The sequence below is a fragment of the Drosophila kikkawai genome, chromosome X, assembly GCF_030179895.1.
Source record: "Drosophila kikkawai strain 14028-0561.14 chromosome X, DkikHiC1v2, whole genome shotgun sequence".
In the NCBI taxonomy this organism is placed as follows: Eukaryota; Metazoa; Arthropoda; class Insecta; order Diptera; family Drosophilidae; genus Drosophila; species Drosophila kikkawai.
This window is the reverse complement of record NC_091733.1, coordinates 21,853,781-21,875,062: the sequence shown is the minus strand read 5'-3', so window position 1 is coordinate 21,875,062 and position 21,282 is coordinate 21,853,781. Positions and strand designations below refer to the sequence as shown.

Below are 21,282 nucleotides of genomic sequence, written 5' to 3'. Positions count from 1 at the left end.
CTCTCTAATTCAAAAGATTTCATTTAAAAATTAATCTAAAAACCACAAAAAATATAAAGATATTTTAATGAAAAATCAACTAAAATGTTTCAGAATAAATGAAAAAGTTACATAAAATAATATACAAAAATTAAAATAATAATTTAAATCAAGCGGAGGACATGGATTATGCAAATACTTAAAAGAAGCACTTTAAGATAATTTTTTAAAATTATTTCTTTATTTTTATGTGTCAGAAGATTTGTTTTTGTTAAATTTAATATGAGGACTTAAAACTCAGCTTAGGTTTTTTATTTATTATTACTATTTTTTATTAAATACTTAAAGTTGTTTTTGCTAAATTGTTTCTTTATTTTTATGATTCAGAATATTGGTTTTTGTTTAATTTAAATGGATTCAAAATTCAGCTTAAGTTTTTTGATTATTATGAAACGTTAAACCACAAGGATCTCTTACATTTTTTCTTTTTCCCTGTACGTAAGGATATTGGCGGCTCCCAAATAAGCTTACCTCAAGACGAATCCACAGGTGTTGTTAGGGTTACAAAAAGACTCGGCATGTCTCAAGTATTCTGAAACTGACACAATACAATAATAATAATAATAAAAAATCAGTTTACTTCTTTATTCCAGAATTCCCGAAATTCTACGTTTTATTTAGCTTATATTTTTTGCTGAGCCAGCCTTTTCGGCTCAGCAAGAAATGACATCGCTGCTGGGGACTGCCTGATGGCCCACTCATTCAGTCGGTTGATGTCGGACACGGCGGACGCGTTTTGAAACCTCTCTCCGAAACTGCCCTGCGATAAAGTCGTTTTATTGTTTTTGTTTTTCCTGGGAACAGTTGTAAGCCATCAGAGAAAAAGGTGCCACAAAAATAAAAAAAAAATAAATAAATAAGAATAAAAATAATAAATAATTCTAATTTGCGCCAGTGTCGCGGGCGATTCTTTTCTTTTTTGTTTAGTGCCTATATTATTTTTTTTTTTTTGGGCGCCAGCGTAGGCGTAAAGAGAAACTACCCAAAAAAAAGAAGAGAATTTGTTTGTTTTCTATTTGTTTTTGCCTTTTTTTCGTGTGAAACTGAAGCCCGGCAACGGCATCCGCCTGGAACAATGAAAGTTGATTGAATATTTTTTTTATGCAAATTTCCCATTGCAGAAGAAGCGTTCGTTCGTGAATTAGAAATTGTCAAGGCGTTTGCAGGAAATCACCAGGAAATCTCAGGTAAATACTGGCTGGGAAAGTTGAAGATCAAGGCCAGCGATGGGGCGCCTGCTGGGTGGCTGCTCGCCTCTTTGCCAAGGTGAAGGTCATTGCAGGCGAATGTCGGCTGGCTGCAGCCGTTTTTGTTGTTATATAAACACCCCACCCAGGGGGAGTTTGGCTCACTAACCCAGTAGTGCGCATGTCGCCTCCTTCGAAGGCCGTCGCCTGACCTCCAAGCAGCGTCGCCCCCCAAGGCCCACAACAGCTGCGGTCAGGGAAAACGGCATTTCCTGGCTGGGGTGTTGGTGGGTCCTCTATATCGGAAAGACCTCAAGAACCTGACCCACCTGGGTCAGCTCTTTAAATTTTAAATGTTAGAGAAAGGATGTGTTCAATTTCAAGGATGTTTTATGGTTTGTTTTTAAGTCTAGGGTATTAATATTAATATAGTTGAAAATATTTAAAGAAATTTAAAGATCTCTAAGTATATTTTTCGGAATATTTCAAGTGTTTATAATGTTTTGTTAATATTTATTTACTTCCTAGTAAGTGTCTAGTATTTTTTATATTAATAACACAACAAATAATTCTTTTATAAATTTAATTCGAAATTTAAAACATTTCTTGCTCAGAAATGTACTTACTTGCGAGTATTTTTTAAAGTTTATACAAAATATAACACAAAATATGAGTTAAAAAATAAAGTAAACCTTAAAAAAAATAGTAATAAAAATGCTTAAGGAAAATAAATTAAGAAAAAAGTGCTCACAAGACATTTTGCTTTATATAAAATCAGTTTACCTCTCTTTCTTTTACCATAAATAATATTTTTTTAAGTTTTTTATAATTTTACAAATTTAGTATTATAAATTCGCTCCATTATATTGATGGCCATGGGTGTGCCTAGCATTGAACTTGACAGTGGCAGTGGCGGAGCAGCCTTTTGGCCAAGTGCGGGCTTTCGGTGCTGGCTTTTTGTCGCAAACAAGGTTAGTGGGTTAAATGGCTCGCTCTCGCTACCTCTCCTGCCCACCCTACTCCTCCTCCTCCTGCCTCTGTTTCTCTTTCGCTGAGCCCGGATTCGAGGAAACCCGTTAGTTTAGCATTAACCCGCCGATCGGCTTTGGCACTGGCCCGGGCTTTGGCCTGGCTCTTGCTCTTGCTCTTGGTCTTGCTTTGACCATTAAGAGCCACTTACACTCGCTCGCTTACTTTCCATGCTAATCAAAACGCCGATTCGGCCCAAAATAAGCGGGGCGCCTAATTGAAAGAAATTTGTTTGCGGCGACATGTCTGGGGAGACTTGAGTTTCAGGCTGCACAGCAAGAAAAAATGGGGAGAAATTAATTTAATGAATGAAACTATTTCTTGTTAAGGTAGAAAAGTTGGTTCCTTATTTTTGACTATTTAATTAGAATTTTTGTATAATATGACATTTATTAATTCCTAAAAACTTTGTTATTTTTTTTGTTTACCTTCAGCAGGCAAATCGATCTAGCCATTTAGAGTTATCAGGCTTTAAAATAAATATTTTTCATGCGGATGAAACCAAAACTCTATTTCTTATAGCTGAATTGTAGTAGCAAATGATACAAGACTTTCCATTATTTATTTATTAATTTTTTTGTTTTTAAGTTAAGTGATTTTATATTAGATATTTTATATTAAATATTATTTCCCAGTGTGCCTTAGCTTTTAGTGGCTGTGCAACTTGCTATTTGCCACTTGCAACTTGCAACTGGTGAGCTGCTAATGTGGTTGGCTTCTTGGAAGTGGCACAGCCAGGTGAAATTGAGATGGAGTTGGAGCCACCAAGATGATGATAAACTTTGCGATTTCTTATCAGGTTTGCCACAAGCCACTATAAAGAAACACAAATACGAATAATAAATACAAAAATTAATGTTTAATGTTGGAGAAAAATTAAATATATTGAGGAATATTGTTAGTTGTTAAAAGTATAAATGAAGCAATGAGCCGAAGGCCTTAGCTGCTATGGCTCTTAACCCTAAGTTAGCACTTAGTTTACAATTATTTGTAAGGTTTAGATAAATAGATAAATGAAGCAATTTTTGGATAGCTACAGTTTTTATAATTAGTTTTTCATTTATTATGATTTTAAATCTTTCTTTAAATCTATATTTATCGATATTTTTATACGGACAAATGATAAACTATAACCAAGGTATAGGTTATAAATTTGCATACTGAATTTAATATTTTTTAAAATTAAAATCAAAACTTACAAAATCTATAACTAAGCCAAAAATACATTAAATTAATTTTTGGTGTTTGTTTTAATAAGGTTGATAAATAACATTTTTAGAAGTTTCAATTTAATAAATTTTTAAAAAATTTATCGGTGTAAATCAAATATAAAATTAAAAAAAAAAATTGCAACAACATTTTTTTTCATCCGCACACCAAGAATATATATGATTTATAGACTCCTTCACTGCATTTTAAATTTTTGACTTGACAGGATTTAAAAATATATATAAAAATATATATACATTTAAAAATATATATAAAATATTAGAAATATTCCCTATACATCAGTAAACAATAATAGTATTACGTTTTTGAGGGCAATCAGTAAAAAAAGGCCCAGCCCCTTGTGACTCACTGCTGAGATCGCGCACTCAGTCAGTCTTTGGACCCCAAACAGTTCGATGACTTGCAGCGTGAATTGCATTTCGAGTGGCAGGCTGACATAAAATATATGTACATACAAAAAATGACAGACTGACAAACTGATGGATTGGCAGACGGACAAATCGTGCGGGTTTACGACCAGTATAAGCCAGGGCCCACTGAGCCCCGGCACGATCCCCAGCGATCCGATAATTGCGCCCAAAAGAGAGCGCACAAAAACACTGGAAAATTGAAGCTCTCGAAAAAGAAAAACAGCAAGAAAAGAGTGGGGAAAAGACAAGACAAGAGTTAAATGAAAAGCAAAACAAAGTCATTAAACGCAAAGTGCTGGAAAAAAACACCAAAACTAAACTAAAAGCGACAAAATGAAGACGGAAAATTACCGAGAAATAATAGAAAAAGTTGAACGAGGTTTTTCATTTTCACTTTCACTGTTCCGGGGGGAGTCCAGGGGGCAAAGGTGGCCGGGGCCAGGCAGTTGCGCTCTGATAACCCCTCAAAGAGCCAGAGTCAGAGTCAGAGTTGGGCCAGAAAGAGCGTTCTAAATGGGCGGTCACAACTCGTTGGCTCCCAAATGAGTCATGGCGGTGACCCAAAAAACCAGGATGGCTCACTTCGAAACGATCTTGATGAGTGTTAGTCACTTTTAAATAATTGTTTTGGGTCTAATAATAGTATTTGCAATTAATTATAAATTAAATGATTAAATATCATGGTTTTTAAAGAGGTTTTTTGGATGTTTTTCTAGGAATTCTATATTTATTTGAGGATTTTAGGGTGTTTCTTTTAGAATTCTAAATTAAATCCTTGAAGTTTTTTTTCTGTGTTCTGTGTTTAAAAATAAATCTGGGGAGTCTCTGAAGGTTCGTCCTGGGGTTTTATAGATATGTTATAGATGTTTTTTATTTTTTAAATATTAACTATTTATGGCCTATCTTTTTTTATCCATTATTTCTTATCTACTATTAAAGCTATAAATAATTATTAAAAGTCGAAAACCCATTTTTTTGTGCTGCTTTTATTTTTAATATTGATATATATATATATATATAATATGTATTTATGGGTTAATAATAATATTTAAGTAAAGGGTTAACTGTACAGGAAAAATACATACAACTTCTTATAAAGCCAAAGAAAGCCAAACGAATCCAATTTTTAAACCCCATTTGCTTTCTTAGCTAAATAATATTCTCAATATTAAATTTCCCAAGAAAACCCCATGAAAACGGGTCATATCCTCCCCCTTAGAGCTTTGCATTCTCCCTGATCCACTGCCTCAGCTGGGAGACCCGTTCGTAGCCATCGGGAGCAGCTCGGCCGCAGCCTCCAAGCACATAGCTGGCCACGCCCACCAGCCGTCCTTCATAGGTGGCCGGGCCACCAGAGTCGCCATAGCAGGCGCCCTTCTTGGCCTCGTGGAGCAGGCACATGGTGGTCTCTGCCAGTCGGGGAAGGTACTGTCGCTTACAAGTATCCCGAGCCAGATACTTGACCTGCCCGTACAGCAGGTCATTGGAGATGGGTCCGCTGTTGGAGATGGCTCCCCAGCCGGAAATATAAACAGAGGCGTCGCTGGGCGGATCCTCGGTAGCCAGACTGATGGTCTTGGCATTGTCATTGAAGTTCAGGGGCTGGGTCAGCCGGAGAACGGCCACATCATAGCCGTCACCCTTGTACTGGGGATGGACATGAACGGCGGCCACCTGTCGGGTCTCCCCGCCGCCGCCCGAGAGTTTCAGTGTGCCCGCCAAGATGGACAGTTGTCTGGCAGGAGTTCTGGGATGTAAGAAATATGGATGTATATGTTTTGGGGATATTTTCAAGTGGCTCTAATCAACTCACACATTATTCCCCTGCTTGACACAGTGGGCAGCGGTCAGGATGTAAGTGCTGGAGAGGATGGATCCACCGCAAGCGTGGCCACCACGCTTACGCAGCGAGATCTGGTGGGGAAATTGTCCCGTGTGGGCCTTGGTTCCGCCCACAATGCGGGGACTCCAGTCCGGTTCGCTCTGGTTATGCTTGGCCAGGACACTGGCTGTGCCCAGGAGGAGTAGAAAGATCGAGAGCAGCGGCAGCGACATGGCTTGTACGAAGAGGGAGAGAGTGCTCCTGGCCAGTAATGCCTTCCGGCTTCCCCTATTTATGAGCTGCGGCCTCTCATCATCATTAGTTCCCTGAGATGTCAAAGTCAATGTCGGGCTATCGATCCAAGATTTAACCTAATTTGGTTTCTGCTTATTTTTTGTATTATTTTTGTTTTTTTTTTTTGGTTTGTTTTTATGCAAATGAAGCCCTCCTAATTGCCAGGGAGCTGAGAGTGTGATTAAGCTTTAGCCCTTCTCATAGGGATTCCCATAATTAAAATGCTTGAGTTTTCTTTAAACCAAATAAATTAAAGGGAAGTTTTATTAGAATTATCTTTCGAAATTCTTGGCTGCTGCTGTATTATCGATATCGGGGGGATTTCAAAGCCATAAAGTGGGTCCCTCGCTTTCATTGAGGTCATAAATAAACAAGCATTTCACGCATTTAGTGAGCGATTATTACTTTAACCAGCCGCAGCAGTATCGCCAAACCTTATCCTTATCGCCTTTGACTCACAGCGCAGAAAATAAATAAGCCAGGAAAAAAATTACTACACAGCATACTTTTTATTTAATATTATTTAATATTTCTTAAAAATGTTAATATTTATTTAAAAAAAACAAGACTCAAGCCAACTGCTCCTGAATCCACTCAGAGAAGGGGGCCAGCTTTACAAAGACATTGGGGTAACGGGAACCACAGGCGCCCACCACAAAGTTGGTCAGTCCAATGAGCTTGTCCTGGTAGACAGCACCACTGCCACCATCACCATGGCAGGTGCCCTCCTTGAGCTCATGGGCCAGACAGAAGCTATCACCAGCCGGATCGCTGTATGCCTCCTGGCATTCCGCCTCGGTGGCCACTTGGAGGGCCATCTCACGGATTTTGTACGAGGTGGTGCCTTCGGTGGTGCGTCCCCAGCCGGCTACACTGACCTCGGAGCCCTCGGCGGGCAGTGCGTCATCGCTGGCGGCCACCTCGATGGCCTTGATGCGTTCGGTGAAGGTCAATGGGGAGCTGAGGGTGAGCACGGCCAGGTTGTTTTGCAGCTGATAGTAGTCCGGGTGGACATTGGTCGAGTCCACGGCGACAATGTGTCCGCCGGCGTACTGATTGGTGCTGCCCACGCGCAGGGAAAGGCGACTGGCGGCGAGGCTGTTCAAGGGGATTGAGTGGGATTAATAAATAATATAATGAAAATAATAATAATATTTAAAATAAGGAGCATATAATTTTTTTGTCTGGCTAGCAGGATTGAACTGGCTTAAGATATTACTTCATGAACAAAAGAGGTTTCAGTGGCTTTAAATTATTGCATTAAGCGTAAAAGTATGCAATGGTTTTTATGCATTAATTACTGGTTGCTTTAAGGTCGGTGTTAATTTGTCTAAAAAATTTACCAGAATGTCTAGCAGGACTCCGCTCTAAGTACCTTAATTCTAGCTCAGCATCAGGTTATATCACTCATCCGCCTAGTTGTACAGCCTTGATTAGAATATCACCCATACGACAAGTAGAACAGAGCTTAACTAAGTAACTAATTATTTAGTTAAAAAAAAAGAGCTTCTTTGTTTAAAATCCCAGTCATAATCCTTACCAGGAACACCTCTACCTCCCCCTGTCCCCATACTCACAGCTTTCCATCGCGATACACACAGTGGGCCGTGGTCAGGACCTTTGTTGCGGAGACTATGCAAGCTCCGCACACATGGGCATTGTCCACGCGCAGGGAGGCAGCAAAAGGCGTGGCATTCAGGCCAGCCTCCTCGCCGCCCATGATGCGTCCACGAGCCTGAACGGCCACCAGCAGCAGGGAGAGGCCCAGCAGGCCCAGAATCAGAGATCTCTGTTGCATGTTGCTCGGTTGTAAGTACTACCCGCGACGGCGGTTGAAATGGAAGTGCGGAACTGCGCAACGCGAGTGGCGGTAATTTAAGTGGACGTGATGTTGCTCCAACCGAATCCAACCAGCAGTCTAGTTATCTTGGTCTTGGACATTGAGGTAAATCTAATCTTATCGTCTGAATTGGACGGCAGGCGGCTTTATACGCGTCGTTAGTTGTTATTTCACCGATCACAATTGGCACATAAATAGCAAAATGGCAAAAAAAATGAAGAGTATGGGGAAAGGAAGTCCAGTCTCCATGACAAGACACTAGCTGTACACCATCTGAGCTAGATAAAGATGAGTAAGCGGAGTGAGTCAGGGTAGAAAGGTGATTCGGACAACAAACAGTCACAAAAAATAGAAAAAAGAGATCGGAAACTGAAGTCTTTGGAGAAGGAAAATCCTAAAATTATCAAAGAGGAGATCTGAAAAAGTCTTATAAATGGTTTTAGTTAGGAGCCTTATTTTTTTATAAGGAAATTCCAAACCAGATGCTCTTAGCAACCAAAGTACATGAGTTTAGGTAGTTATTTTCAGGAATTTCATAAAGAACAACAAATAGTCAACCCCCCTTATCTTGATTATATGGAATTGCCCAAGATCTGTATCTGGCCATAATCTGGCTTATACGTTTTTAGCTTAGTCACAATCTTAACCCGCTTTATTATGGGGTTTTTCTAAGATCAGTGCTTCCAAAAACCCCAATTGGTAGCTATTTCGATTACAAATCCCTCAACTGACCCTGGAACTTCATAGTTTCAAGCCTAATTTACTGCTTACTGTTAGATCACCAATGGCCAATAATCCTCATAAAGTCGAAGGTTCCATGGAAACTTTGATCGTGCCCTATCGGTTTATATTTATGGCCAGCACTAAATTCCCAATAGACCATAAAATGGGGCAACTATTGCAGTCTCATAAGAAACAATTTTTTTTTTTTTGAAGGTAACACACTTTATGCACATGAAAAAAATGTATAAAAAAAATTATGGCTATCCTTTGGGGAACTGCAGTGAAGGTACAGGAATCTCTAGGGGTGGCTAGGGAAATTTAGGGAACTTCAGGGATCTTTAGGGATCTCCTGGGTTATTGAGGAATCTCAAGGAACTCCAGATATCTCTAGGGATCCCCAGCAATCTCCAGCGATCTCTAAAAAATTCAAGGGATCTCCAGCAATATCCAGAAATCTCCACTGATCTCCAGTGATCTCCAGTGATCTCCATCGACCTCCAGTGATGCCCATCGATCTCCAGTGAACTCTAGTTATTCCCAGTTACCTCCAGGGCTCTTCCAGTGACCTCCTGCTCTCCCTAGTTGGCATTGGCCTCGATCCAAGCCAGATAGTATGAGACACGGGTGCTTATGTCCGGGAAATTGCTGCCGCACTCTCCAAAGTGGAAGCTGGTGATGCCGCGCAGGACTTTGTTATCGTCGACGACCGCTGCTCCGGTATCTCCCCGGCAGATGCCCTCGTTCTCGGCACTGGACAGGCAGGTTATGTGCGAATAACCATAGCCAGCGGCCAGTTCGCACCAGGGATCGCTCAGTGTGTTGTAGTTGGACTTCTGCAGCTTGTAGGCGGCAGTGCCATCGGACTGCTCACCCCAACCGGCCACATAGACCGGAGTGCCATTAGGTAGCTCCTCCTCCGTCTCCTCGCCGCTGCTCTCATTAGAGGGCAAGGTGGCGGCGGCAATGCGATCGCTATAGACCAGGTTCTCGCTTAGAGTCAACAGAGCCAGATTGTGAAGGAAGTTGCCGTAGGAGGGGTGGATCAGGATGCTCTCGACGCTCACAATGCTGCCGCCGGCATACTGGTTAATGCTGCCCACACGCACGGCCACAGAGCTGGGATCGACCCTGGAAGAGAGAAAGAGTATAGTTTAGGAAAGGAGAATCTATATAAGGATGACCCCTCCTTACGGTGTGGTGCTCACACTGGAGACACAGCTGGCGGCGGTCAGGATTTTGTTCTGCGAGATGATGCATCCCGAGCAGGCGTGGGCCTTGTTGACACGCACGGAAACGGACCAGGGGAACTCACCCTGGGCGGCATCCTCGCCGCCCAGGATGCGACCCTGGGGCTTGGCATTGGCAGCAGCGAGCACTACGCAGATTAGCAGGCCCAGAGCGATGCGTGGATCAGCCATGGCGATTAATTGGCAACTGAACGGACTGGCCCGATCGATGGTCGCCAATGACTCGGCCCCTTGGGCGATCTAATCGCCGATCGGCGGCTGCAATATAAACACTCGATTTATGGCAGAACGAGTGGCGATTAGATTGCTTTAAGCCCCGAGATCGTAAAAGTGTGGCGGCGGCTCTATAAAGGCCGCCGCGGTGGACTGAGAGCCTTTCAGTTGCGTTACCCACTTGCCGCGAATATGAGTCCTTACCTGCTCACCGTCATCCTCGTTGGCCTCCTGACCTTGGCCGAGGGAAACCGCCAGCCGGCGGATGTGGGCTCCCAGCCCTATACCATCTCCCTGCGCCGGCACGGCGTCCATGTGTGCACGGGAGTCCTGATCACCGCCAAGTGGGGTCTCACCGCTGGCCACTGTGTGAGTCTGGGAGGCGGACAGCAAAGGTAGAGGCGCACTGCCAAGATTCCTTCCCTTTTCTTACGATATTTTCCTTTGAAAGCTATCCCCCTTCTTCGTATACCATCCGAGCTGGAAGCATCCAGCGCCTGGCAGGCGGCCAGCTGCTGCCTCTCTCCCAGATCATCATCCACAAGGACTACTCCAGTGCCGGTCCTGCTGGGGCCAATGATCTGGCATTGTTGGAGCTGCAGACGCCGGTAACGCTGAATGCTAATACCCAACCCATTGACCTGGGCACCGCCAGGCCACCGGCTGGTAGCCAGGTAACCTACTCGGGCTGGGGTTCGTCCAAGGCAGATGGAGCTTTGAGCCATGGCCTGCAGGTGGCCACGCGCCAGGCGCTTAGCGCCACTGCCTGCCAGCAGGAGCTGTTCCTGGAGCAGGAGGATCTGCTCTGCCTGAGCCCCGTGGCGGAGACTGATCTCTCTGGGCTGTGTTCCGGCGACGCTGGTGCCCCGGCGGTCTACGAGAACCAGCTGGTGGGCATTGCCGCCTTCTTTGTGAGCGGCTGCGGTTCCGGGCAGCCCGATGGCTATGTGGACACAACCCAGCATCTGGAGTGGATCATCGTGAATTCTGAATAAATGAGACCAACGACCAGAGCCTAGGTTAGGTGGGGTTATCATGTTTCTTGGGATATTCCATTTATTTAATTTATTAAGACAATATAGCCGTGGAACAATGACTTTTGAAATTCGGAATTCGAGATTATTTAATCAGAAAATATCAAAAATTTAAACATATTTATTGCGGGAATGACTCAGTGAGGGGCCCTTAACTAATCTCGAGGGGTTGAAAGGGTTTTGTGGGAAAGTACTTTAATTGAAGCAGGTTCTTCCTGCTTTGATTTGCACTTGAACCTTGCAAATTGCGCTGGGTTCATCCCTAATAGAGATGGGAGAGAGGTCAATGTTTTGGTTCATCACTAATAAAATGTTAATGGATCAAAATATCGATTTTGGGACTGGTAATTTTTAATTGTAGAAGTTTTTTTCTAACTTTTCTACTTGAATAAACAATTTTTTAAAGTAATTCATCATCACTAATAGAAGAGGGAAGATGTTAATCGATAAAAATATTGATTTTACTCCTGCTTTAATTTTTAATTGTAGAAATATTAGTTTTTTTTAAAGATTATCTTTAAAATCCGTAAATAAAAGGTTTTGAAAAGTAATACATCATCTCTAATAGAATAATAATATCGATTTAGGCCTACTTTAATTTTTTTTTAGAAGCATACGTTTTTTTTTCTAAAAGTTTATCTTTAAAATCCTTAAATACAAATTTTCAAAAGAAATACATTTTAATTTAAATTATTAAATAAAATTAAATGAAGTTCTAAATAGTTAAAAGCATACTTTTCACCTTTTTAAAATGATTTTATTTATTTGTATATTTATTTATTATTTATTAACATTTATTTTTATTATTATTTATTATTATTTATTAACATTTATTAATTCATTATTTACATTTATTTTTTATATTTATTATTTTATATATTTATATTTGTTTTTTGGATTATTTTCTTTAAAATTAAAATATGTATATTAGAGGGATACCAAAATTCCTGTTAATTTGTTTTATATATATTTGAATATATATGTAGTATATATCAATTTATTCTGAATAATAGCCCTGAACCCCACTCCTAAGAGTATTCGGTAATCATTTTAAGACTTCAAGATTATAAAAATGAAACCTTAAATAGAATTAATACTACTTTGTTATCATTTCTGCTGCTGTCTAACGTTTATACATAATCACATTATTATTCCGATATGAAAATGATATTCCCAACAGGCTAGTGGTTATGTCATATATAGATTTCAACCGATAGCCAAAATTGTTGGCACTGATAACCGATTTTTGACGATAATTTTCTTTGATTCTTGATAACAAAATTTTAAGGAAAAAGGAAAATCTGGGAGTTTGGATAACTAGAAAACCGGAAAGTCTCTAGTATCTCAGTATTTAACTAAATATATCATATATTTAGGATATATCCGAAATTTTAAATACATAAAAAATAAATCAAATATTTTGGATAAATCAGACGCTATACATATCACATTCCTATACATATTTTTACTCTCTCCGGGAAACCCAGTAAAAATCCCAGAAAATAGACAACTCTCCCCTTGAATCTTGCTTTCGTAATGAATTCAAATTTTATTGGATTTGCTCCTGGATCCAATCGTAGTTGGCCGCAATGCTCACGAATCTCTCCGGCAGCATGCCACCGCACTCGCCGAGCATCTGGGCGCCCAGACCCACCAGCTCTCCATTGTAGACGGCGGGTCCACCGATATCGCCAGTACAGATGCCATGACGACGGCCATGGCCCAGACACAGCACCTGGTCATCGGCCACCGGCTCCGTCTCGGTCTTGCCCAGGGCACACTCACGCGTGGCCATCACCTCGGCCTCGCCGATCTGCAAAGTGCGATGCATGTCCACCTCCGACTCGGTGGTGCGACCCCAGCCAGAGACCTCCACTTGGGCGCCCAGGGGCGGTGTATCCTGCGACAGAGGAATGGCGGCCACTGCCTCGTTGAAGGTCACATCCTGCTCCAGCCGCAGCAAAGCAATGCCGGTCTTCAGGGTATTATAGTTGGGATTAATGGTGATCTCCTCCACGCGAATTCGCTGGCCGCCGGAATACAGGTCCACAGAGCCCACGGAGACCATGAACAAAGTGGCAGGCCACCTAAGGAGCAGGAGGTTTCCATAAATTTTCACAAAAAAAAAAAAAAAGGAAGAGGGCTTAACTCACGGCTTGTCCTTGCCCTCTGAGCAGACGCAGCTGAGGGCGGTGAGGGCGTAGCGCTGGGTAATGAGAACGGCGCCACAGTTGTAGCTACCGCCAATGGAGAGGGCACCCTGGTAGGGCAGCTGGCCAACGACGGCGTCCTCGCCTCCGGCAATCCTGCCCTGCGGCTGCGACAGCACACCGCCGGCGGCAATCAGTATAAGTCCAAGGGCGGCAAGTGTTAGCTTCATCATGATGGCTCCTTCCTTTTTGATGGCTTCCCTGGCGATGGCGTGAGGTTTTATAGGGTCGATGCCACACCCCTATCTTATCGGGACACGAGAGAGTGTGGTAGATAAAGGCAGATAGAGAGCCGGATAGATAGATAGAGGTGGCCATCCGGTGACAGCTAGGCACCTTCTGATTAGACAAGCCCTCGCCTTGGCGGGGTATCTCCGCTGATCGATTTTAGGGGAATCTATATTCTATATTTTATATTCTATCTTTTATATATTTCTATATATTACTTTATAATCCACCTTACATATATTCGCTTAAATTTACCATCCTTGCTCGAGTATCAACGACCTCCAATCGGCGGATGATGGATAGTGTCACGGGGGGAGGCGGGGTAATAATCCAGGGCGAACACGTTTGGCGGCGGCATGCCACCAGGGGGCAACGTTCGCAGATCAAGATCTGCACGTAGCCAAGCTCATCATCTCAAAACCCATCTCCTAGCGATTCGCGATTCGATTTGGAGCCAGTCGGTGCGGTGGTGGCCCAACCAGTTGGCTCTCATTTCGAACCACATTTCGCACCGCCAGAGAGCCAGCCAGCCCCCTGACTTAAATGGTCTGCCCGCTGGCCAGGTTTATCCATTCGCAGACTCACCGCCGACCGACCATGATCTTGCGGACGACGACAACACCACTCCAGCAACAGCAACAGCTTCAGCTTCTGCTCTTGATGCTCCTGCTGCCGGCCATAACCATGGCCAAGACAGTGAATCCCACTGGTGATCCGCTGCAAATTCAAATCCAGCCGGAGAGGGGACTGCCGGAGCCCAGGGCCTATATGCCAGATGCCCAGCATCTGGACTTTGTCTACCACGATCACGAGGAGCTAACGAGGTTTCTAAGGTGAGTTTTTACTTGGAAAATGTATTATTTATTATTTATTTAAAAATGTATTCCCTTGGCAGAGCTACTAGTGCCCGGTATCCCAATCTTACGGCTTTGTACTCCATTGGCAAGTCGATCCAGGGCAGGGATCTTTGGGTAATGGTGGTCAGCTCTTCGCCGTATGAGCATATGGTGGGCAAACCGGACGTCAAATATGTGGGCAATATCCATGGCAACGAGCCCGTGGGTAGGGAGATGCTCCTCCATCTCATCCAGTACTTTGTGACCAGCTACAGTTCCGATCAGTATGTCAAGTGGCTGCTGGATAACACGCGGATTCACATATTGCCCACCATGAATCCGGATGGTTATGCTGTGTCCAAGGAGGGCACCTGTGACGGCGGTCAGGGAAGGTAAGCAGGAGCAGGATGCTTATGTTTCTAAGACTCTACCTGAAGCTCTTTCCAGATATAATGCCCGTGGCTTTGATCTGAATCGGAATTTCCCCGACTACTTCAAGCAGAACAACAAGCGAGGCCAGCCGGAAACGGATGCGGTGAAGGATTGGATATCCAAGATACAGTTTGTGCTGAGCGGCAGTCTCCATGGTGGCGCCTTGGTGGCCAGTTATCCCTACGACAATACGCCCAACTCCAGTAAGTAGTCTTAAGAGTATCTTTTTGTAAGCAAAACCTTATAGTTATGTCCGTCTGCTTATCACATATATTTCTTGGGTATGATAGTTGTCTTGAGAATCATAGTTATGCGTAGCTGATACCAGAAATCGTGGTGGGTCACAACCGAAACTTTGTTAGGAAGCACATTAAGAGATGCCTGGGGCAGATAGTCCCAGCTGGTATCAGTGGTTCCTTACAAAGTCCAGTGATAACTGCTTATTTCTGGCCCATTATCGGGAGCTAAACTTGGCCAAAATCTTTGTGAATGAAATTGAGTTTCTAATAAGCCAGCTTCAGCGGGGTTTTTATTACTAGAATTCCCAAAGGGTTCTAGCTTTAGATAAAGAAGCTTTCCTAAATCTGTAAAATAGTAAAAACCTAGACAAAAATTGAGCTCTTCAGTTTGGCCTTGGCTTAAAATTCTCAACTGGTTCTAACCTCCAGCGAATAAAGACCTCGCTGAAAGCTTAAGTAGGTATTGGTTAGCTCTCCTAGAGTGTCTTTAAATAGTGAAAACCTACTCCTAGCTTCGGTCCACCGAAGTCACACCCACTTGCTCCTCATCCTCCTCCTCCCCCTTATCCGGCTCAACACCCCCCAGTGCCGATTGATAAAGCTTCTGCTTCTGTACTCTCCCACCAATATGGCTGCTCAAAGGGATCTGCCGTTCGTCCGCCCTGTGCGCGAGTGAGTCCGCGTGAGTCCCTTGGAACGCCCCATCTAATCGTGTTGCTTCTCTTCCTCCTCCTCCTACTCTGCCTCCCACCTGTGCTACGCCCCAACATGTCCCCTGGGCGCAGTGTTCCAGACCTACTCGGCGGCGCCGTCCCTAACGCCCGACGATGATGTGTTTAAGCATTTGTCCCTGGTCTATGCCCGCAACCATGCCAAGATGTCCCGTGGCGTGGCCTGTAAATCAGCGACGCCGGCCTTTGAGAATGGTATTACGAATGGCGCCGCGTGGTATCCACTGACCGGCGGAATGCAGGACTATAACTATGTGTGGTATGGCTGCATGGAGATCACCCTGGAGATATCCTGCTGCAAGTATCCGCCTGCCTACGAGCTCAAGAAGTACTGGGAGGACAACCAGCTGGTGAGGAAACTTGGTTTTATTCTTTAAAGCTTACTCTAAGCTAACCTTGTTGCCTAGTCAATGATTAAATTCCTGGCCGAGGCTCATCGAGGAGTCCAGGGTTTTGTATTCGATCCGGCGGGCATGCCCATCGAAAGAGCCTCCATTAAGATTAAGGGTCGCGATGTGGGCTTCCAGACCACAAAGTACGGCGAGTTCTGGCGCATCCTGCTGCCGGGTTACTACAAAGTAGAGGTGAGTAGGGAAAAGCAAGTACTATTTATCAATATATTAACGATTTGAATCTGCACCCAGGTCTTTGCCGAAGGCTTTGCCCCGCGTGAGGTGGAGTTCGTGATTGTGGAGCAGCATCCTACGCTGCTCAATGTGACGCTGCAGCCCTCGAAGGTAGGTCTAGGCACTCTTTCCAACCTTCCTCCTCCGGGAACCCCTGGTGCTGGCTAACCCATCATCTGTTCTTAATCCAATTAAAACCAAACAGTACCTGGTTGGAGGTTCATCCTCTACCACCCAGGCCTCCTCGGGGAAAAGGCGCGTCAATGGCAAGCTGCAGTTGTCCACCGATTAGGTCCAAATCCCATCACAAGGAGCCTCAGCCGATCGAGAGAGCGTCGAGGGTGGCTTGTAAATACTAGCTGAAGTGCTTTAGTTTTTACTAACCTCATTAACCTTATGGTTTTCAAGTTCCTTTCAGAATTCTTTCTTGATTTCTTTTCTTAGTTCCCTCCCTAGTTCCTTCCCGAGTTCCTTAGTTTCCCCCACACCGATTCTGGTAAAAGGACCTTCCCTGATGCAAGGTTTCCTCCTCTCCCTCTCTATCTCTCTCCTAATTTAAGTGTTGTTGTTGTTAATAATAATAAAATGTAAAAGAAAACCGAGATATGTATTAAAAATTTTGATGACACCTGTTAAACCGATTTCACAGCGCATTGAGGGCATTGGCGGTGCCATGGGTCCAGCCGGAATTGGAGTTGGAGTCGGACCTGGACCAGGAGTGAGTCCCGGTGGTATTTATCGTCCCATACAGGCGCCCCAACACTATCGTCCGCCAGGACCAGGACCTTATGCGGGCTCAGCCACCAGCGACAATGGGATCTTCTCGACCATCAGCAATGGGCTCAACAGCCTCTACTCGAATATTTTCGGTTAAGGACCCAAGGATTTAAGGACTTTTTTGTTTACTTTTAAGCATGTTTAGGCTAAGCATCGGAACCTTCGTCGTACTATTTATTGGGGCCCTCAAATAAAGCGTTCAACCAGTGCAATCTAAGGGGATACCGTATTTATCTTTGTCTCATCTGGGAGGGCAAGGCCCTAAATGTCCCAGGGTTTTGAATTTTGAAATCTCATTCCAGAGACAGAGCTTACACAGATATATTGGGAATATAAAGTCGGCGTGGTCATACTAAACCTCTCAACGGAAGTCGGCAAAGCCTTTCCCTTTAGAAATATATTTTGATTTTATTTTCTTTTGGAGCAAGCTCTTGACAAAATTCAACTCAAATTTTATTATAATCTCGGTACACAAAATATCCTCAAGCTACAAATCTTTAGAACACCAAGAAAAGAATCCCACAGAAACGGAAGACTTAATGAGCAGATCCAAGAATATAAAAGAAGGCGCGGTTTAGCACCAAATCACAAGAACAAATAGTAGGAAAGTGTTTCAGATAAGGGCAGGATGCATTACACAGACTTTTCTGGCTTATCTTTTTCGGAACACGGCGGTCCAAGTGGAAACTTGGAGTTCCGGGTAAGTACCGATCAATGCTTGACGGAGGATGTTCTAGGGAAAGTGTATTAACAAGGAAGTTTGGAAGGGAGTGTTCCTTTGGTTAATAAGAAACTTGTTAAATGTGGTCCTTCTTCTGGAAGGAGGTTTCCTTCGGAAGGAGGTTTCCTTTGGAAGGAGGCGCCTTTTACAAGGACGTTCCATTTGAAGAGAGTATCCTTATAGAAGGGTTCCTTGCTGAAGGAAGTTACCTTCGAAAGGGGGTTCTTTTTTATTTGGAAGGACGTTCCTTTTAGAATGAGGTTTCCTCCATCTTATGGAAGGAGGTTCCTTTATGAAGGAGGTTCTTTTTGAAGAGTTTTTTTTTTTTTGTTTTTAGCAAGTAGGTTTCTTTTTGAAAGAAGTTCCTTTGGTATAAAGGCTTCCTGTGAAAGGTTTATGTTTAACGAAGATTCCTTTGAGAAGGAGCTTTCTTTTGGCTGGAGGTTCCTTTTACCACGGAACTCCCTTTACAAAAATGCTCCCTTTGCATTAATGGTTAGTTTCCACTCCATTCCTCCAGTTTTCCGGACCGGGATCCATACCAAATGCCGTTCAGCAATACAATGTCCTGCGTGGCGCCGAGCTGGCCGAGATGAGGCGTCGGAAGGAGCGTACAACAGCAACCTCAGTGTTTCCCGTCTTCTGCAAGGTGCGTTGTCCCGGCAGCGATGTGACCAGCATGGTCACATCCCGCGACGTAGACGTGGTCACCCAGCTGTCTCTCGATTCGCAAACTTCTATTACCAACGAAGACCATGATCATGATGACAGTGCTGATGTAGACATCAAGTGTGCAATGGGCGACTTAATGCGTCTTTGTGGGGGCGCAGAATCCCCTCCAAAGACCAGGGTCAAAGGCAAAGGAAAGCCCAAGGCCAGCAAAATCAAAAATACGGCCAAGAGCTCCAGGAAAGTACCACAACAACAACAACATCATTACCAGAACGGTGACTTTTTGGATAGACTCAAGAATCTCCATCTCGAAGTGTGCGCAGAGTTGCAGACCCTGGTGGACGAGGAGGTGAAGAAGCCAAGCCCCTCGCCCAGCCCAAGGGTAAAGAGGGTTCCCAGGAAATTAAAAAAACCGAACACCCAGCGGCAGGAGGGCGGGGGACCACCCCAGAACAGATCCAAGACCCAGGAGCCCTCACCAAGAATCGTGGATCGAGTCTTTTACGAGGACTACTTCCTGCCACAGCCCAAGTGGGTGGACATCATACCCTCGGCCGTGATGTCGCAGGGCATCAAGGTGAATGTGTGCACCTGTCCGGCCGCCACGCAACAGTCCGCCTACAAGTTCATGGAGCAGTACGGCAGCATTGAGCCAGAGTCTTTGACACCCTTCTTCCAGGAGGACAGCGATCTGGATCACGAGTTTGCCGATCGCAAGGGTTATCTTCGCTACGTGGAGCCCCGTCCTCGGCTCAATAACGACGAAACTCCGGGCAACGCGGAGCACGGCATCGTGGATCCCTCCCAGCCGCTAGCTGCAAAACCCTGCTTCGTCGAGCTGGAAAGGCGACCGCACCAGCTGAGCTTGCTCAGGAGCCTCTCGCCCATGCGGTACACATCGCAGTGCTCCGAACTGGCCCAGAAGCCAGACAGTCTGGCCAAGAGCCTGCCACAAGCCAGAAAGGCAGCGATGGAGAAGGGTCGGCCAAGGAAGGCAAAGATTCCACGATCCATTACGGCGAGATCTAAGCCAGTGTCCAAGTTGAAAGCCACCTCTGCCAATGGCCGCTTGCCGGCAGGATCTCAGCCAGAGGGAAGGGTGTTGCTCAATACCCTTAAGGACCCTGCACCGCCACCACCACCAACTCCAGCACCACAACCGGCGCAGGTGACCATGCCAAAGCGCCAACAGAAGCGACGCAAGCCCAGCCCCGTTGTGGTATATAGCAAGTCTCTGGATGACCTCAAATCCGAGAAGCAAAGGATCTACAACAAGATCTCATTCACCCACGAGCGGATCATCGGGGCTCTGGACAAGCTGCAGATCAGCCTGCTGCAGCTGCCGCCCGCCCGCCAGCGCAGTGTCCAGGAGCAGGAGAAGCGCAAGCGCAATGCCTTCGAGTTCTGCGTCCGCTTCGCCCGGAATTTTCTGTATCCGCTCAAGGGAATGATTGACGATGTGAGGCTAACCTCGGTGGCCAACTTCAATAGTGCCATCTCCAACGAGGCCTGTCACCGGGTGATGTGCGTCTACGGCCTGATGCTGCAGTCCATCCAGACCTATCAGCGCCAGCTGCGCTACTTCCTGCTGGAGAAGGTGGCCCAGAAGCTGAGCGCTGTCATCGAGATGATCTACACGATGACCAACTGCTGTCTGGACAAGAACATACTGGCTCGCCACGATCCGGTGGTGGAGAGTCTGCTGGAGCGGTGCACCCGCTTCCTAAGCTTCATCGAGGACATGCAGGAGGAGCGCTGCAAGCTGGCTCGCGAGACGCTGCGGCGACGGCACATCCATCCGTTGCAGCTGGGTCACGTTCAGGTTTCGCCACGCGTGCGTTCTCGCCGCTCCCACTTCCAACAATCCCCCCGACCGACCCTGGCCATAAGACAGTCGAAGCAGGAGAAGTTCCGCTCCCACAAGCGCTATGACCTAAAGATGTGCCTGAACGATTTCAAGGTCTACGAGCCGCGTGTGGTGCCCAAGGAGCGACCAAGACCCAATGATAAGATTTTTCGCCGACGCAGGAGGAACTCCCAAGTGACCGGATCTCCGGTGGCTGATCCGCCCTCCGAGCTGCATCCCGTCAAGGACAACATTCAGACTCAGATGCAGATCCAGGCGGCCACCGAAGGTGGCGGCGGTGAGGACTCCACTAGCACCCTGAGCCTGACCACCACCACCACCACGGCGGAGAATCAAGGAAATTGGGCGTCCAGGGAGAGAGAGCCGTTCCCTCTGCGCGAGGCCATGCTGGAGGCTGTGCGACGGGCCACCCGGTCGCAGCTCCAGGAGGTCCTGGATCCCATGATGCGTTCACTGAAGGCCGTGGTGAATCAGAAGATGTCCAAAATGGGCGATGCCTAGAGCCCAAGAATGCCGTTTCTTTGTTTAAATTGAAGGAAAGAAGGAGCGGAGGAGAGGCGCTCCCATCGAGCCGATATATTTTGACCTGTGTAAACCACATTCCCAAAACCTTTGATCACATCCAAGCCCAAATTGTCAAGTATTGATATTGTGCAACGAGTAAATTACCATTTTGAAGGATTCAGAGGTGGTGGCTTTCGATATTGTTATACTTTTACAGGGTATAAACATATAATGGATACACTTTATAAACTAGCGCTGCAAATAAAATCGATTCTAAATCGATTAATCGTTTTTTTTCAAGTATGTGATACATCGACATAACGTCCGAAATTTCTAGATTTCAATGGGTGACCTAGTAAAAAAATCAATTC

At 44.9% G+C, this 21,282-nt stretch overlaps 7 protein-coding genes across 14 annotated transcripts; 3 read left to right on the top strand and 4 right to left on the bottom strand.

Moving 5' to 3' along the window:
* Window positions 1-759: 759 nt before the first annotated feature.
* LOC108085941 (carboxypeptidase D) lies at window positions 760-17,361 on the top strand. Of its 7 annotated transcripts, none has more exons than XM_070287862.1 (10): window positions 760-845; window positions 1,161-1,226; window positions 14,070-14,339; window positions 14,402-14,734; window positions 14,790-14,978; window positions 15,645-15,685; window positions 15,799-16,094; window positions 16,152-16,328; window positions 16,389-16,481; window positions 17,020-17,359. In XM_070287862.1, the coding sequence occupies exons 3-10, from the start codon at window positions 14,104-14,106 to the stop codon at window positions 17,242-17,244; spliced, it is 1,590 nt and encodes a 529-aa protein (XP_070143963.1). In that variant the 5' UTR covers window positions 760-845; window positions 1,161-1,226; window positions 14,070-14,103; the 3' UTR covers window positions 17,245-17,359. The 7 variants fall into 7 exon arrangements, with proteins under 7 accessions (XP_070143963.1, XP_070143962.1, XP_070143961.1 ...); XM_070287861.1 differs by having other exon boundaries at window positions 760-865; XM_070287860.1 differs by lacking the exons at window positions 760-845; window positions 1,161-1,226 and having other exon boundaries at window positions 14,022-14,339; window positions 17,020-17,361.
* LOC108085943 (serine protease SP24D) lies at window positions 4,863-5,979 on the bottom strand. The gene is made up of 2 exons (XM_017182730.3): window positions 5,709-5,979; window positions 4,863-5,642 (listed from the first exon to the last, which is right to left on the bottom strand). The coding sequence occupies exons 1-2, from the start codon at window positions 5,948-5,950 to the stop codon at window positions 5,111-5,113; spliced, it is 774 nt and encodes a 257-aa protein (XP_017038219.1). The 5' UTR covers window positions 5,951-5,979; the 3' UTR covers window positions 4,863-5,110.
* sphe (spheroide) lies at window positions 6,502-7,874 on the bottom strand. The gene is made up of 2 exons (XM_017182732.3): window positions 7,589-7,874; window positions 6,502-7,109 (listed from the first exon to the last, which is right to left on the bottom strand). The coding sequence occupies exons 1-2, from the start codon at window positions 7,807-7,809 to the stop codon at window positions 6,581-6,583; spliced, it is 750 nt and encodes a 249-aa protein (XP_017038221.1). The 5' UTR covers window positions 7,810-7,874; the 3' UTR covers window positions 6,502-6,580.
* Window positions 8,756-10,020, bottom strand: LOC108085942 (trypsin alpha). The gene is made up of 2 exons (XM_017182729.3): window positions 9,766-10,020; window positions 8,756-9,702 (listed from the first exon to the last, which is right to left on the bottom strand). The coding sequence occupies exons 1-2, from the start codon at window positions 9,990-9,992 to the stop codon at window positions 9,153-9,155; spliced, it is 777 nt and encodes a 258-aa protein (XP_017038218.1). The 5' UTR covers window positions 9,993-10,020; the 3' UTR covers window positions 8,756-9,152.
* LOC108085946 (serine protease SP24D) lies at window positions 10,193-11,146 on the top strand. The gene is made up of 2 exons (XM_017182733.3): window positions 10,193-10,429; window positions 10,486-11,146. The coding sequence occupies exons 1-2, from the start codon at window positions 10,227-10,229 to the stop codon at window positions 11,027-11,029; spliced, it is 747 nt and encodes a 248-aa protein (XP_017038222.1). The 5' UTR covers window positions 10,193-10,226; the 3' UTR covers window positions 11,030-11,146.
* On the bottom strand, window positions 12,592-13,489 carry LOC108085944 (serine protease SP24D). The gene is made up of 2 exons (XM_017182731.2): window positions 13,222-13,489; window positions 12,592-13,155 (listed from the first exon to the last, which is right to left on the bottom strand). The coding sequence occupies exons 1-2, from the start codon at window positions 13,449-13,451 to the stop codon at window positions 12,618-12,620; spliced, it is 768 nt and encodes a 255-aa protein (XP_017038220.1). The 5' UTR covers window positions 13,452-13,489; the 3' UTR covers window positions 12,592-12,617.
* A 96-nt stretch (window positions 17,362-17,457) lies between the features above and the next one.
* Window positions 17,458-21,092, top strand: LOC108085978 (uncharacterized). Of its 2 annotated transcripts, none has more exons than XM_017182778.3 (2): window positions 17,458-17,847; window positions 18,389-21,092. In XM_017182778.3, exons 1-2 carry the CDS (start codon window positions 17,776-17,778, stop codon window positions 20,906-20,908), a joined length of 2,592 nt encoding a protein of 863 aa, XP_017038267.1. In that variant the 5' UTR covers window positions 17,458-17,775; the 3' UTR covers window positions 20,909-21,092. The 2 variants fall into 2 exon arrangements, with proteins under 2 accessions (XP_017038267.1, XP_070143960.1); XM_070287859.1 differs by having other exon boundaries at window positions 18,369-21,092.
* The last annotated feature ends 190 nt before the right edge of the window (window positions 21,093-21,282 follow it).